The 19,554-nt window shown below is 37.3% G+C and overlaps 2 protein-coding genes across 2 annotated transcripts; one reads left to right on the plus strand and one right to left on the minus strand.

Annotated features, from left to right (window-relative positions):
- Positions 1-8,445: 8,445 nt before the first annotated feature.
- On the plus strand, positions 8,446-9,994 carry LOC111884756 (small nuclear ribonucleoprotein SmD1a). The gene is made up of 4 exons (XM_023881071.3): positions 8,446-8,592; positions 8,727-8,803; positions 9,387-9,578; positions 9,724-9,994. The coding sequence occupies exons 1-4, from the start codon at positions 8,579-8,581 to the stop codon at positions 9,783-9,785; spliced, it is 345 nt and encodes a 114-aa protein (XP_023736839.1). The 5' UTR covers positions 8,446-8,578; the 3' UTR covers positions 9,786-9,994.
- A 2,855-nt stretch (positions 9,995-12,849) lies between these two features.
- On the minus strand, positions 12,850-15,853 carry LOC111884733 (cytochrome c oxidase assembly protein COX15). The gene is made up of 7 exons (XM_023881041.3): positions 15,508-15,853; positions 14,753-15,054; positions 14,244-14,469; positions 13,916-14,161; positions 13,729-13,839; positions 13,342-13,473; positions 12,850-13,267 (listed from the first exon to the last, which is right to left on the minus strand). The coding sequence occupies exons 1-7, from the start codon at positions 15,709-15,711 to the stop codon at positions 13,097-13,099; spliced, it is 1,392 nt and encodes a 463-aa protein (XP_023736809.1). The 5' UTR covers positions 15,712-15,853; the 3' UTR covers positions 12,850-13,096.
- Between the last annotated feature and the right edge of the window lie 3,701 nt (positions 15,854-19,554).

Raw genomic sequence — 19,554 nt, forward strand, 5'->3', positions numbered from 1 at the left:
TCACAAAGTGTAGCATTCTAATTTCATGAAAGGACCCAAACTCAAACATGGATGGTTTTGAACTCTAAAGGTGCCAACTTTATGGACCTTGAACTCCATAAACACTAAGAAGGGCAACTCAAAGCTCCTGGAATGGGATCAATACCACTAGATCTCATTATTGGGACCAAAATAAACCAAAACTCATAAATGATATATCTAAGACATCAATGATCAAGTTCAAAGCTTTTTACCTCAACAAGCTGGAAATGAGACACATAAGCAAGACCCATAAGCTCTTCCTTGATTCCCATCTTTGCACCAAACTCCGCTTCCGATCATCTATGTATCTATGAAAAGGTATCGAGACGCTCAACACGATTATCAATTCATACTCGCCATAAGACATCCCAAACGAAAATCAATTTTCCATAAAAGACCGAACTGATAAATTACCAAAATGCCCTTTGATTCCAAACACAAACCGATACTCGAAACATCCAAATTACATTATCCAACTCCAACTGGATCCAAAAACTCAATCCCTCAAGGATCCGAAGCTTGCTGATACCCAATCCATGATCACCATCCTCAACATGGGAACACTTCAAAACAAGGTGTTATAGGTGTGTAAGCATTCGATTGGAGAGCAAAAGCGGTGGAAGTCACGTTAAAGCTATGGATGACACCTAACAGTAGAAGTCGATGGCCGAAACCATTGTTGACCAACATTAGTTGTTGACCCATCGGTTCCAAATCAGCCAGCTAAAGAAAAAGGCGGTTTGGCTTGGCTCAATACCAGACATTGTAGATAAGAGCAACGAGAATTAACTGTATATATAATGCATATCCGATATGATAAATAAAATCATAATAAATTAGAACCAACATTAGATATTTGTTACATATATTGAAATTAAGACATCTATAAGACCTTATACTCGAGTTCAAAGAAGTTCATGAGATAAATAACGGAGCTTCGACATCACATCCACATAACTGGATTATGGCATTTCTTATGAACACCCCCTCGTTTGGTAGCTTGATAGAAAAGAGGATGGAGTCATTAAGAAAATTAGAAGAATCAGGAAGATTGTCACTCTAGAGGCTATATTAAAGTTGAAAAACAACCATGCAAACTATCTACGATCATTACCTATAAAAGCAGTATTAATTTTTATTTCTTTTTTATTATAATATGAACAAACTTCTCAATGGATGAATATTTTATTTTAAAAGTTGTGTTATTTGTTGTTGAATGCAAACATTATCAAATGTGATTAGTTGTCGATGAATGTCTACAACTAACAAAATATATCACAAATTTCCCTCACAAGTATCTATGTAGATGGTATATTTTTCTAAAATTTTTGGATCGATCTCCAAGAGAAAATTATGGTAGTATAAGAAGCACATGCATGTATAAAAGCTTTGAGAGATCGTAACATCCAAATGAACAATTATTGGGAACAAAATTGGAAGGGGAGTTGGTGGCGCAGGAAAGGAGATTAGGGTTACAAATATAATTGTACATGTTTATCACAAATGGTGTCTTTTTTTATATGCAACTTCATTATTCTTTAGCGGTATACATTATGTATGCATTGAACGTTTCTCCAAGAAACGTGCAAAACATAACTAGTTGCAAAGATATTTATTCATTGGAGAAACGTGCAAAACATACGTAGTTGCAAAGATATTTATTCAATAAAATTAACTTATTAGAGAATATTATTTTAGTAAGTGTGGTATTGATATGAAGTTGAAGATGACAATTACGTGAACCACAAGCCATACATAAGTAAATAAACAAACAAAACGAACTAACTAACTACAAGTTATTTGGTAAATATCTTCATCGAGAAAAACTATTTTAAACTATTTACATAAAGATTTATATAATATATATAAAGATTATTGATTTGTTTTATGTCATTTCAAAAAGTCCTTGCTAACTTATAAGAGAATTTTAACTAAGGATGTGGTCTTTTGGTAAAGTTTGGAAAACAAATGATTTCATGGTCCATGGAGATATATCTTAAAAAACACACAAACACATCTTCCCAACACCATCATTCATTATATCGATTGAGGACAACTGAACAGATGATTTTTAAGTACTTACAAAGAAACCTCACTACAAAAAATCCTACTCTACTCTTACAAGATCACACAAAACCTAATCTACATAGATTTAGAACTGAAACAAAGAACAAATGTAAACCCTAACTGCGAAAAGAAGAAAACCCTTCAACAAGTTTGAGAGAGTTCTAAGAAGATATTTTCCAGTGCGTAGATTAAGCTGCAACCCTTACATACCCCTTAAGTATCCGGGTAAACGGATTCTTACAACCTGCGCATAAACCCGAAGAACAACGAATCAAACACACCACAGGCCCACAAGATTTAATAATTAACACAAACTACCCAAACAACTTAAACACTTACCACTTTAATCCCGCAAGACAAAATGTTAAGTCTGTATATATATATATATATATATATATATATATATATATATATATATATATATATATATATATATATATATATATATATAACACCCCTCCTCAAACTTAACATTTATTTAACCATTAACAGAAGGATTAACTAGACCAAGCTCACTTATTAAAAAATTATGTTGCATTGGACTCGTAAACTTAGTCAAAATATCAGCTCTTTGTTTATAAGAGCTAATTTTCTCAATTTTCAAAAATCCATTAGTAACCTTTTCTCTTACAAGATGTAGATCAATTTCAAAATGCTTGGTTTTTTCATGAAAAAATGGGTTCAAAGCAGGTTTTATAGCAAATTCATTATCACAAAAAACATTAGCAGGAGACAAGCCTTTAATTCCTAAATCAAATAAAAATTTTGAAATCCATATTATTTCACAAGTAACAGAACCTGAGGCTCTATACTCAGACTCAGTAGAAGACCTTGAAACAGTTGCATGTTTCTTACTCTTCCAAGATACCAAAGAATTTCCAATATAAACACAATAACCAGTAATTGACTTTCTTGAAAACAAACACTTTGCCCGGTCAACATCCACAAAACCAGTTAAGTTAAAATTATCACTTTTAACAATAGAAATACCTCTCCCAGGACAACCTTTCAAATACCTAAGTAATCTTAAAGCTATGTTTAAATGAGATTTATAAGGCTTATGCATAAACTGACTTAAAGTTTGTACATAATATGAAATGTCAGGTCTAGTAATAGTGAGATATATCAACTTCCCTACTAACTTTTGAAACTTAGTTATATTTTCCAATAAAGGGTCATCAGATTCATAATTCCTTTTAGGGACAAAATTTGCTTCTAAAGGAATAGAAACAGGCTTGCAACTCAGCATACCAAACTCATGCAAAAGTTCAAGACAGTACATTGTTTGATTTAAACAAATTCCTTGATTTATAGTTAAAACATCAATTCCAAGAAAATAATTCAGCTTTCCTAAATCTTTAATAAAAAATTTAGAGTTTAAAAAAGATTTTACATTTTTTTATTTCATTTTTATTATTACCTGTTAAAATTATGTCATCAACATAAACCAATAGAATAACAACATAACTATTTATATTTCTAACAAATAAGGAATAGTCATTAACACTTTGTACGAAACCACAACTAAACAACTCAGCACATAATTTCTCATTCCATTTTCTAGGGGCCTGTTTTAAACCATATAATGATTTAACTAATTTGCAAACTCTTTTATCACCTACAGAATGATATCCTGGAGGTAGAGTCATAAACACTTCTTCAGACATATCTCCATAAAGAAAGGCATTATTTATATCAAGTTGATATAAAGGCCAACACTTGTTAACAGATAAAGACAAAACTACACGTACAATTACTATTTTGGCTACAGGAGAGAAGGTTTCTTGATAATCAATACCTTCTCTCTGATTATACCCTTTTGCTATAAGGCGAGCCTTATACTTATCAACAACACCATCGGGTTTATATTTAATTCTATATACCCACTTACAACCAATTGCCTTTCTATTATTTGGTAAATCACAATGTCCCAAGTATGATTCCTATACAAAGCTTCCATTTCTTTATTCATAGCATTTATCCAATTAGGATCAAAAGAGGCTTCAACAAAACTTTTTGGTTCAACTGTTTTATTAAGATTTGAAACAAAACATTTATTTTCTTTACTAAGAACAGAATAATTAAGAGTTCGTTCAATACCATATTTATACTTTCCCTCAACAATGTAATCACTAAACTTAACAGACACTCGAGACTCTCTTCTAGACCTAGAGATCCCTACAGACTGTCCTAAGGAAGGTAAAGAATCTAACTGACTGCTTTCCTCAAAAACACTAGAAGGATCTGACATAGACACACCTGACGGAGGCACAGATGCCTCGCTGGTCTGACTGTCACCAGGTGTAGAATCAAACAAGGCATCAGTCAAATTCTCAGCTGCATTAGAACCATCCAATTGGTGGTTAATACTCAGATCATCCAAATCGACAACATCATTTATATATTCAGGGTTATCAAAACCATCATAAGAAAAAGGGTCTATAAGAGGATCATTAAAAACATAGCTTTTATCAACAGAAACTGACTTCATCTTAAAAGGAAAGACAGATTCGTAAAACTTCACATCCTTGGAAACAAAAACATAATTTGTATCAAGGCTCAACAATTTATATCCCTTTTTTTTCAGATGAGTAACCTAATAAAACACACTTTTCAGCTCTTTCATAAAACTTGTCTTGGTTGTTTAATTTTGTAGCAAAGCATAAACTACCAAATACCCTTAAGTGTTCAAAATTAGGAGGTTTTTTGAAAACAAGCTCATATGGAGTTAAACCTTTTAAAACAGAGGTAGGCATTCTATTAATAAAAAAAACTAAGGTAAGAACAGCTTCTCCCCAGTAAACAACTGGAAGAGCAGACTGAAACAAAAGAGATATAGCAACATTTAAAATATGTCTGTGTTTTCTTTCAACTACCCCATTTTGCTGTGGGGTATAAACACAAGATGTTTGATGCAGAATTCCATTAAGTTTTAGAAAATAACTCATTCTAGCATTTAAAAACTCAATCCCATTATCTGATCTAACAACCTTAAGTTTTGAATCAAACTGATTTATCAAAATACTATGAAAGGAAGTAAAACAATTATCAACTTCATCTTTGCCCTTTAAAAGATAGACCCAGGTAGCCCTTGTGAAATCATCCACAACAGTCAGAAAATACCTAAAACCTTCCCTAGTAGACACTCTATAAGGACCCCAAACACCAAGATGAACCAATTCTCCTAAAAAAGATGAACTATGAACACTAAGAGGAAAAGGTTTACGAGTTTGTTTAGCTTTGTGACATACATCACATGGTGGTAGATTAGTATTAGTAAAATTAAGTTTATATTTCAAACAGTTCAATGCTTGTTCAGTCGGATGTCCTAACCTACTATGCCAAGTCAACTTAGACACAAAACACTTAGCAAAATTAGATTTAGCAGAACAAGTACCTGAGGGAAAAGAATTAAGATAATACAATCCCCTAGTTTCTTTACCATTCTCCACCATCTTCATTGACTGTAAATCCTGAATTTTACACTCATGTTCATTAAAAACAAACCTCACAGTTTGTATCCCTACACAACTTATGTACTGAAATTAAATTTACATTAAAGTAAGGAACAACAAAGACATCAAACAAAGTTAAGCTTTTTGAAAATTGTAAAGTTCCAATTTTATTAATTTTGGCACGAGAACCATTAGGATGACTAACTAGAAGGTTTAATTTTGAAACATCAATAGTGTCATGAAGAAGTGACTCAGCTGAGGTCATATGCTGATTGGCACTTGAGTCAACTATCCACTTTTGATGTTCAAGAAAAGAATTACATGACTGAAAACAAGGAATGCCAATACCTGCCATATTAGCACTCACAGAAGTATCCTCTGAGATAGAAGACTTTTCATTTATAAGACTCAATAGCTTGTTGTATTGCTCACTTGTGAAATAGTGAGCATTACTACCTCCAGTTTCTGAAACAACACTAGAAGAAAAAGAACTACTAGAAGGAACTGATGAGGAGTTACTAGTAAAAGACTTATTTTGACTCTTCATATTATTACTATTAGCTTCACTTCTAAATTTAAAATCCTTGGGATATCCGATTAGTTTATAACATCTTTCAACAGAATGACCCTTAAGCCCACAGTTTTTACATTGTAAATTCTGATTTCTACCTTTATTTGAATTATTATTCTGAGTCTTTCTATCATTGAACCTACTATTGAATGCAAAGACTGAACTTTGGAGACACTAGAAGAAGGAAAAACTTCATTCTTCTGATTGGACTCCTCTCTAGAAACAATGGAAAAGGCAGTCTTAACATTAGGAAGGGGATCCATCAGAAGTATATGACTCTTTACTTGACTAAAAGACTCATCTAGACCACTAAGAAACTACATTAATTTCATCAACTTGGAGTGATCATTAAACGTGGCAGCAACCTCGCAAGTACACTCAGTAAGACTGGTAAGACCATCAAATTCTTTCCAGAGAGCATCAAGTTTATTAAAGTATTCAGAAAGAGAAGTTCCATTTTGACTAAGAGAGTTAATTCTTTGATGAATATTAAAGATAACAGACCCATCAACTTTGTGATAGGTTTCAAACAATTCATCCCAAATATCTTTAGCATAATCAGAACAAGCATGGCTAGAATAAATGGACTCAGACAATGAACCAAGAATCCAAGAGCAAACAACAACGTTAGCACGTCCCCATTTTAGGGATTGATGTTCATCCTTAGAATCCTTAGTCACTTTACCTTCTACAAACCCTAATTCATTTCTAGCCTTAAGACTCCTAGTCATAGAACTACGCCATACACGAAAATTTTCGGTCCCAGTTAGCTTAAAGTTTATAACAGTAGTAACAGTATTATCAGAAGGATGAATGAATAATGGATCATCGTAGTTCACAGACTCAGAGGTCTTGCAACCACTACCAGATTCAGAACCAGTCATGATGCACAAAGAATCAAAAAACAAAAAAAATCAAAGACACTTAATAAGAAACAAAATAACAAAACAACTGTGATTCCTTAAGTCCAGATGGTCACCACGGTATGTCGGGGCCCAAGACAAGAACCACAGAAGAAGCAATCAAACAGAATAGAAAAAAAGATTAATTGGTGTACTCAAGACAACCATGATCTCCTAGAATCTACAACTAGAAACAGAGACAAGAAGGGAACAAGAAGGCTCACAAAACCCGTTGAAGATGGAAGACAGATCGACTCTTGTTACTCCGTTCTCTTCAAGAGTTAACGGCGATGAAATTCGTTCTCATGAGAGTTATTTCAGAGTCAAGATTAATCGATCTGACGAGTTCGCGTTCTGTTACCAAGGATCTCTACTCATAGACCACAAGTCAGACGATGATCTCCACTCGACAACAGACCTGCAATCAACCAAAGAAGCTCGCAGTACCAAATATCTAAAAAGAAAACTCTACGAGGAGAGTAACAAAGATCCAGATGATCTAAACAACGAAGAGAGAGAAAAATACCTCAATCGTGAAGACGAAGGCTATCGGAACCAAGATCGAGGCCTTGCGCTCTGATACCATCTTAAAAAACACACAAACTCATCTTCCCAATATCATCATTCATTATATCGATTGAGGACAAATGAACAGATGGTTTTTAAGTACTTACAAATAAACCTCACTACAAAAAATCTTACTCTACTCTCACAAGATCACACAAAACCTAATCTACAGAGATTTAGAACTGAAACAAAGAACATATGTAAACCCTAACTGCGAAAAGAAGAAAACCCTTCAACAAGTTTGAGAGAGTTTTGAACAAAAGAAGATATTTTCCAGTGCGTAGAATAAGCTGCAACCCTTACATCACCCCTTAAGTATCCGGGTAAACAGATTCTTACAACCCGCACATAAACCTGGAGAACAATGGATCAAACACACCACAAGCCCACAAGATTTAATAATTAACACAAACTACCCAAACAACTTAAACACTTACCACTTTAACCCTGCAAGACAAAATATATATATATATATATATATATATATATATATATATATATATATATATATATATATATATATATATATATATATATATATAAAACTGTGATATTTTTGTGAATAACTCAATAATTTTATCATTGTATTATAGTAATACAATGTATTTTGATTATTACGTATTCAAAAACGATCAATCAGACAATCACATCAACACTTTGTATGGATAAATTTTTTATATAAATTAATAAACAATTAAACAGGCAGCATGCGCCTTAACTTTGTCAAACTGTTATTCTCTTTTTTAAACTGTTCTTATTTTTTATTTCAGCGAGAGTGTTGTTCAATGTGCATTACTTCGAGAGTCCATCAATGGCCGAAACGAGCCCATAGTGAACCTGGAAAGGAAGGTATATAATTAAGCCCATTAGAAACGACACCGTGTTACATGCTTTTCCAACGGCGAAAATTATAAGACTACGTTTTAGATCTCCCGCTCCCCCCGAAAATTGGATAATTTTTGGAACCCTAGCTTCTCCTCCTGCGATTCGCGACAATGAAGCTCGTCAGGTCTGATTTTCCTGTTAATTCTGTCTTATTTTTTGCTTGATTTCTGATTTCTTGATTAATTTCCATGGTTCGCAAAGTTATTGGGATGACGTTTTCACTTCTCTTTCTTTTTTTTTTTATGTGTAAAACTCTAGGTTTTTGATGAAGTTGAACAACGAAACTGTCTCGATCGAGCTCAAGAATGGAACAGTTGTACATGGAACCATAACAGGTAACTAATTCTTCATCTTATTTCTCTTCTTATGTCGTTTTGGTAGTCCCAAATGTGCGAGTAACCAGGGTTTTTCTAAACCCTGCTACACTATAACACTACAGTTCCTTGTTAAGGGACATGTTTGTTCGTTATCATCAGGCACTTTGCACCCATGCTAGTTTTTTTTTTTTTATATATATATATATATATATATATATATATATATATATATATATATATATATATATATATATATATATATATATATATATATATTCTGAAGCACATTAGAGCATTATATCAGTAAAACAAAATGAAACCCTCTGTATCCAGAGTCTCAAATACTAATCTTATATTTGGTATGCCTCCAAGACCTTTGAGACCAATGGACACATTTTCATATGTTGCATATTTTGCAGCCTAAATAAGTTGAAATTGTACTTAACTTGCCTGTGAATATCTTATTGTAGACATGTTTTTGTCTATGTAGATGAACTGTTGAATTTTTGTTGCCAACAAAACAAACAACCCTTTTAATAAATTGACAAAAAAAAAAGGGAACATTACGCATTGCATGTAAATTTGGATGGGTGTAATGTAGGTGTTGATATTAGCATGAACACACACTTGAAGACGGTGAAGTTGACACTGAAAGGGAAAAATCCAGTAACCCTTGACCATTTGAGTGTTAGAGGCAATAACATTCGTTACTATATACTTCCCGACAGCTTGAATCTGGAGACATTGCTAGTGGAAGAGACACCTAGAGTCAAGCCCAAGAAGCCCACTGCAGGTTTGTAGTTCTTCATGGGAGCACAAAAAGTGAAAAACCCTACTTTTTTGTCCTATTGACATCAGTGTCAGTTTCAGTCCAATGCACATCAAACACAGTAATGTCTTTTGCTCTAACGGTTTGATATTTTTGACATGTAATGCAGGGCGGCCTGTGGGACGTGGAAGAGGGCGGGGCCGCGGGCGTGGACGTGGTCGTGGGCGTTAATCATGTTTTTCTATCTATGTTATATCTTAGTCTTGAGCTATGTGGAAGATTTTGTATTTTCATCAACACCTCGAATCTTACATGATATCTATATTATCTAGTAGTACCCTTGCAAGATCTTTACTTTTATTGATGATGTATATTTATTTAACTATCACACCATGAAATGCACTTGGTAGTACAATGTGATTCACATACGTTGACAGGAACTTGATTGATGTCACTCCCAATCAATTTCAGTTGGTACATTGTATAACCTTGTTCATGGTAACTGGTAAGTCTGCTGTAGCATCTTCATTTATGTAAGTTTCATTTTCCTCTCATATGTCTTATTTATTGGTGATCGTTTGGTTCGTATATCATAGCTGACCTAACAGCCATATTGTAGAATTGTTCATGTTGTAAGACGACCTATTTTAGCCTATGCTTCAACAATCCTGACCATTTGTGGATCATAGTCCCAAAGTAATTGAAAACTCCTTTGAAATATACATTTTACTCTTATTGTAGCATTCTACTCTCTAATTCTTATTATACTTCTGGCTCTATTGCACCAAAAATACCCGGTCTTATATGTATTGCATTTTAACTCCCTTTTCTTCATGGCTATTCTCCAAATATCCAGCACAACATTTGGTTTTATTCTCTCAGCTACCATCACCGGGAAAATAATGTATACCGGTTCCACTCTTATCTTAGCTATTGGCACGATATAATCAACAACAAAAAAGAAAAAACATATACCAGAGCATCTCGCCCCAAATATTATGGTATATTTCATCCATAATCAAAAGTGATTGCATGTAAGAAGTGCAAATCTTTAATGAAGTCATATTCTTCTATAGTCTAGTACGGAAGTTCGAACAAAGATTGATGACCTCCAACACATCGTGAGCTGTAACATAACTCTCTCAGACCCCTTAATAGTGGTGTCAATTGATGACACCAAACTAGCAAGAAGCTGGCAGGAAAACAAAAAAGATTACAAAATCATGAAAAAGAAATTAAGCAATAATGATTCTAGGATCTTGTAACCACCCAACCCAATTCAAGGAAACCTTTCTTCTACTTCTATAATTAGCCCAAAAGAACGGTTGAGTAACAATCCTATCAAAAATATTCATCAATCTCCACTTTTTTCTCCCAAATAAAAAGTTGTTCCAATAGCTCCAAATCGTCCACAACATAGTCAAAAAACCACCTCTAAATAAACTTTTTTAGACTCGTATAACCGAAAAGAGGAAAACCAAGCGAGCCAGTCTTCAAACAAGGCCATCACTGGAATATAAATATTCCAACATCTACCAATACGAAACATAATAGAAGAAGTTATATCACAAAGGAAAAACAAGTGGTTTACCGTTTCCACATCTCCATCATAGATCAAACACAAAATAGACAGACATTAATGTCGATTCCTCTCTTCTTCAAATTAGACTTGAAAGTTTATCTGGTCTCAACCGCCAACCAAAAACATTAACCTTCATACGCACCATCTTAATTCATAGGAGAGGACACTGATAACAAAAACCTATCTATATGAGTATGAGTAGAAGCAACACTAAAAACACAAGAACCATCAAACAACCAACGACCATACTCATCTATCATTGATATCATAAAGTATAATGGAGAACAAAAGTTGATTAAAATCGCGTCACCGAGCAATCTAAACTCCCCAATCTCTAGGCAATCTACGAAAAGAACTCACCCACCCATCTTGGTTCATCTTGTCTTTCACGATAATCTGTTTATCCAATTCCAAAGCATAAATCCTAGGAAATTTATGTTTAAGAGAAGAATTTCCAATCCAAACATCTTCCTAAAAAACAGACCCATAACCATCACCAACTCTTTTTTCGCACAGAGACAGAAGATCAATCCCTTTAACCTTAAGATTTTCCGTAGATTTCACCGCTTCGATCCAAAGAGAACCAAAAGAAGTAGAAGAATGCTTTCTTAGGCTACCCTTATCACCGTGTATGCTTTCACAACCTTAACTCACAAAGCCTTTGTGTTACTAAAAAAAACGTCAGACCCATTTAAAAAGAAGAGCTCTATTCAAAGCAAAAAAGACTACTAACATCGAGACCTCCAAATTGTTTTTACGCCATGACTTTATTCCAACTAACCCAAGTCATTTTATTTTCATCCAAATCAACCCTAATAAAGAAATTATTCCTTATGGATTCTAACTTGGAGAGCACACCCATCGGCGCCTTATAAAGCGAAAAATAATAGGTAGACAAAGCACCCAAAACCGACTTTAACAAAGTCAAACTTCTTCCAACGGATAAAGTTCTAACTTTCTAGTTAGAAAGTTTGGCACCGACTCTTTTCACCACTTCGGACCAAGCACCCAATCTATTCATACTCCTACCAACAACCAACACAAGATAAAGAAAACAGAATCTTTACAAAAGTACAACCTATAAAAGTAGTCATTTCTTCAATCACAGGTCGAGACACTCCAACACCCACTAATTTACTTTTATTTAAATTGATTTTAAGCTTAAAAGCAAACTGAAAACAATGAAGAATAGAAATTATATTAAATGTTCGAGTTCTTCCACTCACAATGATTATTTTGTGTTACTTTGTCGTGCTTGTCATGTTTAGTTGTATGGTTATCGTGTTAGACTGACAGTTCATTTTTGTGTGATATAGAACATTGTAATGTCATGTAAGACAAAAACACGACACAATGATTGTTCGATTTGATACCCTACCTTTCAATCTTCTAGAAATCTTAAAATCCTCTCTTGATGCACACTTCCATAAGTATCCTCAAGGTCGATGAACAACATACACAAATCATAATTATCTCTCTATATGAATATCCTCAGTCATTGAACGCCGAAACATGAAGCCAGAATGATTTTCTGATAAGAACATTCCATGGCTAAGTCGACTCCCAACCAAAGTTAGGACTTAAAAAGCCCAATACCTCGAAAATCGCTGCCACCTTGGGCATATCCTTTGTTCTTGTATGTATGTATTGGATCAAAATACTAGCTCTAAAAACACTTTTAAGCATTAAAATGAAGACATGAAACTTTTAGAATTAACAACCAACTTTAGTTTGCATTTATCAAGGAATTTGTATAATGTTGAATTTCCCACAAAGGACTAAATTCATTCTAGAATTCCAATTCGTCAAATAGCCACTGGCAACAGGAAATACATAATAAACCTGTTATACCTATTGTTTACATTAGCATACCCAATGAAGACACTTATGGGTAAATAAATAAGCTTATGCATTGCATTCTATAACACCTTACAAAAAAAAAAAGGTGAAACCCCCAACCTTAGCTCGTCTTAACAACAGCAGGCAGTGATTTCAAAAGCATAGGTGATGGTCGCCGAACAGTGTGATTCAAAAGAAGCATAAAAGTCAACAGAGTCAACGCCCCAGCTTGGTGGGCTGTGCCAAGTGAAACCGGCACATAAGACAAAAGAGTTGATATGCCCAAAGTTACCTGCAAATTATATTATAAAACAAAAATCACTTATTAAATTTATAAGTGCAAGTTTATCAACAGTATGTACTTACCTGGAGAGCAGCCATTCCCATGGTACTTCCGATTAATGAACGAATAGCAGGATGTAAGTCAACCTTCCTCGTTGACCACCATAACCCACCAATTGCTGCTAGGGTTGTAGTTGCAAGTATACGATGATCAAGCTGTACATAGAAAACAAGAATATTAAATAAAGTATTTTGGCTTGCAGGATGTTTTAACAAGAAATGGAAACTGAAGGAATCATAATGTCATGAGTTTGGTTGTCAGCAAATCAAATCAAATCCATCAAACACATAATTTGAAAGATAGGAAATATAATTTCCATACATTTGGATTTGGCAACCAAACACACAATTGAAATGGAATCTCAAATTCCAATTCCATCAGAATCCAATTACAAAGCTGCCTATCTCTACCTGCACAGTTGCTGTATTCTCAAAGAAGTTGCGGATGACCGGCTTCATACTCAAAACATCTTCCGGAATCCACGAATCCCCCATCTTTGGAAACGTATTAAACGCATGTCCCTTGACAAATTTTAACATAAAACAAAATCAGAAAAAGGGCATTTCCGTAATACTTTCAAGAAATTTAGTCACATACCGCATCGTTTCCTGCAACAAAAGCTCCTGAAATCGCAGTTACACCAACAAGAATCCCAAGCGGAAGAGCCAATCTTTTGACTTTTGCAGCCCCGTTGACCCAAGCCATTGACTCGGTAGGAGGTTCAGGCATGACAACAGAAAGAGCAGTCCAGAAAAGTCCACAGTAAATAGCAAAAGCTGAAGTCAGATGAGCAGCAAGACGATATGGACTTACTCTTGGTTGTGAGTACTCTGAAGGTGGCTCCTGATGAAAAAAAAAAAAGTCAAAGAAATGAGTTTTGACTAGCTTTGTATTTATGAACTTTATAAAGAAAGATGATACTAACTTCTAAACCACTTTTAACCATCCACCAACCAATCATCCCTTGCCCACCACCAAGAGCAAATAAACCAGCAAGCCTAACTCCAAGCCGTAGATTTATATAACCTTTTCGTATAAAATACGAAAATGGGAGAGCAAACATGATCCCCAATGCTCTTCCCCACATACGATGCGCGTATTCCATCCAATAAATGAACTTAAAATCATCAATATTCATTCCTCTGTTCACACTGCAAGTAGTTAAAATCATGTGGGGTCGGGTCAGTATATATTTGATTCAGTAGCTCCTCTTCTCTTATCTAATAAATGTAGCAAAATCTTGAGTACTCCTTAATCACACTCTCAATTGGAGCAACATCAAGTTTGCAAACTTTCCTTTAGCATTTATATAGTGATCTTTCTGGAATGACGATTCAGAAAGATGTATCAACAATGCAATTGCAATTTACAATAGAAGAATGTTGGAGACAGATGAATGTGAAGAAAGGTAGACGTACTGATGATTAAACTAACCGCTTGAACTCAGGAGATTGTTTATATTTCTCAAACTCAATCAACCAATCTTCATCTGATAAAGGAGGAAGGCTGCCAGTGAATTTCCAGTCTGTCATTGAAAGACCAGATCGAGTGAGTCGTGTGACACCACCAAGGATAACCATACTGAAGACCCATGCAGCAGATGCAAAAAGCCATATTCCTATTGCTTTTTGAGCATGAGGTCCAGCAGTAACAAGGAGCTTCACTGTCTCCTTATTTTCCTTGCAAACACTTGCAGCTACAGTAGATATATGCCTGAAAGATGGCTTGTAGGTACCCTGATATATACAAAAAACAAACATATGAGCTGATGATGATATAGGAAAGGAATTTTTACAAAAAAAGATAATCAATTGTATAGCTCTCATTGAATGGTATAGCGTTATGTACAAGATGACATATCTATACTGCCAAGATAACAGAGTGAAGAACTTTAGCATCCATACATCTTTTGTATGGTAATTAACTCCTGTCCTGGCTCATAATTAAACAAGTATACTTCCGATAGGTATGTTTAATTGATCCATACAACAAGAAGCTCAATCAAAACAAAAAGGTTTTGTTTCCAAACTTGACGAATGCATCTTATAATTGAAAAATCACAGCATCAAAGTTCAATATTACGATATCAGGAAAGAATCATTAGAAGTCTGATGATATTTAAGGACCGTAATAGTAGTTTTCGTCGATTTGATAAACAACAATATTCAGTTTATTGCAGTCGACAATACCTTGTTAAGATTGTGCAAGGATCGAAAGCCATTGATGAGACAGTTCCTGGTGGTGGGATTAGCAACATGCTTATAGGTTGAATAACGATCTAACGCGAATCGACTATGAAGATTCGTCGATCCGCCGTGAGAAGAAAACGACGATCTTATTTGATTGATAGATTTGCTTCTCCTGATAATCGTAATCAGTCTACTCTCCAACATTTCTTCGATTTGTGTGTGTTATCTGCTGCTAGGGTTTAGAATCTGAAGCGGCGAGGTTTAAGAGGGAAGAATGAACCGGCCGGTTCAGTCGTTACAGAAACGTGGATAGCAGATGGCCATGAAAGTAATGAAACTCGTATGTTAGAAAACGTATACAAGTGTTGAGAAATACCTTTCCATCCAAAAAGAACCCGATTAGGAGTGTCAAAAACCCATGGGACCCGTTTTCGCATTTTCCTTTTCAGGTTCAAGGTAAGAGGATACGGTATGGCCAATCTCATGCTTGTTATTGTCGACGTGTACACGCCATAACGACGTTGTAACGGGGGAACACCGTCCCCCTTCTCGTTTCTTCTCGTTGTGGCATATCTCGTGCTCGTTACAACTTGGCAAAACACGTAAAATTGAGACGTTTGAATAAATGGACCGTTGCTATGTTTGATATTAAAAAAAATACCTTTTAAACCTTTGTATAAATACAACTTTCACTTCTTTATACATCTTTCTTTCTCTCTTTCTCTTATATTTTATAAAAAAATTCATACTTTCTTCTCAATCAAAAAAATGGAGCAAAACTCAAATACCTTCTCCATCATCAATCCCAAACACACAACCAAACACAACATCGCCTCTCGGATTCGCGGATTATGAAAATTATTTCAACATTTTATCGTTTCAAGGATCACCACGACGCCGCTTTCAATCTCGCTTCACCATCACTGGAATTTCCTAACTCGCCTTACCTTCAATAAAATCTATTTGGTCAAAACCCAAATTTACAACAAAATCTTTTCTCCACTTTTGCTTCGATGAAACAAACAACCACCCAACCACCACCTAGAACACAACCATTGACTGAAGTGGAAGCGGGAGGTAGTGGAAGAGTGGAAGGGAAAACGAAAGGGAAATCGATAGCAGTTGAAACGGAAAATGCAGACATTCCACAATGGTGGACACCGGAGGAGGAATATGCTTTAATGGCGACATGGTGTACTACTTCAAAAGACGAACTCCGTGGAAATGGAATGAAGAAAGGTACTTATTGAGGGGCGGTGCGCGAAAACTTTCACGCTATTTTGAAGAAAAAATTGTATCGCAATAATGACATGTTAAGCAGCAAATGAAGTCAAATAACTAAGTGGTGCAACAAATTCAACGGTATTTACAACCGAATTGAGGCGCAACAACAAAGTGGAGCCTCCGGAACTACATTCCCCCCTCTTTCCTTACCAAGGAATCCACTTTTACCGCCTTGTCACCACGACAAGTGTCACGGTGCTCACCCAACTCTACACCACCCCTTCATAGCATAACCGCTATCCATGCAACACACATGCTCTGAATCTGCTTGCAAAGACTCTCGAGTCCATGCACCCACTTCAAGATCAATACCCGAGGCCAGACCTTCTAATGCTAACCATCGCAACATACTCAAACCAATTCCTTGGATCGATCTATCAATACCTGCAGAGTCTTCAGCATGACTGGACCGCCTTACCAGGCCTTCAGCTAATCTGGACCACTCTCAGAACCTTCAGCCAATCTGGACCGCCCTCCAGGGCCTTCAGTCTGGCTGGACCGCTCGACTAGCATCCATCATTCCGAGTTATCTCTCCGGGAAATCCTCCCATGCATACTGTTCTAGCCCTCCAGGGGTTCCGAACTCTATCTCCGCCATACATACACGATCCCGGCCTGAACCCAGGCCCTTCGCAATCAATGTCATAGGTCTGTATCTTGCCCCGCACTCCTGCTACTCACCCATACCAGCCTGCTCTCGGCTGACAGAAATACCGTTGAATCCCCAGCAGCTAAACAATCTCTCAAGCCTATCGACCATCCGGAGAATTTCCAATTCTCCCCCACTTAGGGCACTGACTATCAACCACCGGTCGCTATCCCCGACCTCCCAAACAACCTTGCACGAACCCAACACTTACACACGGACTGATTCCCACTAGCACCAGCAACCTTCGCAAAAACACATTTCCACAGTGATCATCCCGAGCTCGAAAGAACTCAATCTGCAACTAACCACTCATCAAAAAACAATATTATCCAATCCTCAAATCGGTCGCCAAATTACCACTAATAACCCCCCATGGGGATAACCACGAAATTCCCGTCGCGAACCCATAATCATACCCAAAAACCTCGAAGAACAACGGGTATCATACCGAAAACCACACAACGAGACTAACAGATAAACAATACTCCACAATACTCATAATAACAAGACATCAAGAAAGAAACATAACCGCAGCTGCATCCGGCACTTCTCTGACCTCTTCTGCTGTAAGCTGAAAAGCACGACCCTGAGCCCTTGGGGCTCCGCTCCACCCTGACCTCCACTCGTGATCCTCAAAGTGGCCGGTGCTGGAGCCTGCACCGGTCCTGCGGCAATCTGGGACAGTTGACCCTCAAGTGTCCCACCTGATGACAATGATAGCAAATCCTCAGATCCCGAACCTGCACTAACTGCCGACAATCCCTCGCATAGTGTCCCTCCTTTCCGCACTTGCGGCATGCGCCACCAGACTTACAAACTCCGGTGTGACTCTTCCCACACTTCCCACAAGTGTGAATACTCTATTCTCCCACCCTGGAATCAACGATCTTGGACCGTTTCGGCGCCGGCTGCGACTGCACCGGAGCCTGCCTCAACTCACGCAACAGTAACCCAATTTCTAGCTCACGCCGCCTGGCGGCCTCCTGCCACTCCAACAAAGTCTCGCACCTCTGCGTAGACACAAACTGCCTGACATCTCTCTTGAGCATACTCAGATATCGGGACATCTGAGCCTGCTCCGAAGCGAACTCAGGGCAAAACATCGCCCTCTCAGTGAACATCCTGGTGATCTCCGTCACCGACTCCGAACCCTGCTTTAGCTCAAGAAACTCCCGGGCCAATCTTTCTCTCTCAACCCACGGAACATAACGAGTGCTGAACATCTCTCTGAACTGATCCCATGAAACCGCAGCCCTCTGCGCATCCGAATATGACGTCGTGGTCAACCTACACCAATCCTTCGCCCCGGGCCTTAACAGGTTCAGAGCACACCTCACCCTCTGATCAGCAGGGCATGAACACGTGAAGAAACACCCTTCCACGTCCGATAACCATCTCATAGCAACAATCGGGTCTTGAACTCCAACAAAGGTGGGAGGCTTCGTATTATCGAAGTCCCGATACTGAAAACACCGAGCAGCTCCCCCCCCCCCCCCCCCCCCCCCCCGCCGCTGTAGCCGCCGCGGCAGCCGTCTATGTGAGAGCTGCATAACGCTCATCAAAATACTCAACCATGGCGGTCTTGATCGACCCCAAACAGTTCCGGCAACTCGGCCCGGAACAACGCAGCAACCTCAATACGTAGGATCTCATGAATCCTCGCATCCAACTCGCATGTGCTCGACTGACCAATAACCTCGAGCGGCACCGACCCGTCCGGTACTCCCTCTCCTGCTCCCGATCCTGACCCGGATCCACTCCCAGCATGCATCGGAATCTCCATACCGAAAAGAACACCACAAATCTCAGATACTTCCCACTATCCCGGGAACCAACTCTCCACCCAACCCTAGGGGTCATGGTTTCCCTGATACGCGTACGGGTCCTGTGCTTTCAGTAGTACGGGCCCATACTACCTTCCACACCTATCCATATTTGTATGAAGTACTACCACAACGCCCTAGAGAAAACATGCAAACAAGCGCTCAACCCTCACCATTAGAGGAACACAGGAAATCTCCCACAAGGAAACCCTAGGCTACAGGCATCACAAATCAGACAGCATTATCATGAAATCCTGAAGATCCCTAGCCTAGCACTAGCATGTTGTTCTA

This window comes from Lactuca sativa, chromosome 7 (assembly GCF_002870075.4).
Source record: "Lactuca sativa cultivar Salinas chromosome 7, Lsat_Salinas_v11, whole genome shotgun sequence".
In the NCBI taxonomy this organism is placed as follows: Eukaryota; Viridiplantae; Streptophyta; class Magnoliopsida; order Asterales; family Asteraceae; genus Lactuca; species Lactuca sativa.

Bases quoted from the DNA above. Each gene is read 5' to 3' on its own strand.
- LOC111884733 (XM_023881041.3), bottom strand. From the start codon at position 15,711: ATGTTGGAGAGTAGACTGATTACGATTATCAGGAGAAGCAAATCTATC. The intron at 14,470-14,752 runs GTTAGTTTAATC...AACTACTTGCAG, and splicing joins CAATCTCCTGAGTTCAAGCG to TGTGAACAGAGGAATGAATA. The intron at 13,474-13,728 runs GTAGAGATAGGC...TTCTATGTACAG, and splicing joins AGAATACAGCAACTGTGCAG to CTTGATCATCGTATACTTGC.
- LOC111884756 (XM_023881071.3), top strand. The intron at 8,804-9,386 runs GTAACTAATTCT...GGTGTAATGTAG, and splicing joins TGTACATGGAACCATAACAG to GTGTTGATATTAGCATGAAC. The intron at 9,579-9,723 runs GTTTGTAGTTCT...CATGTAATGCAG, and splicing joins GCCCAAGAAGCCCACTGCAG to GGCGGCCTGTGGGACGTGGA.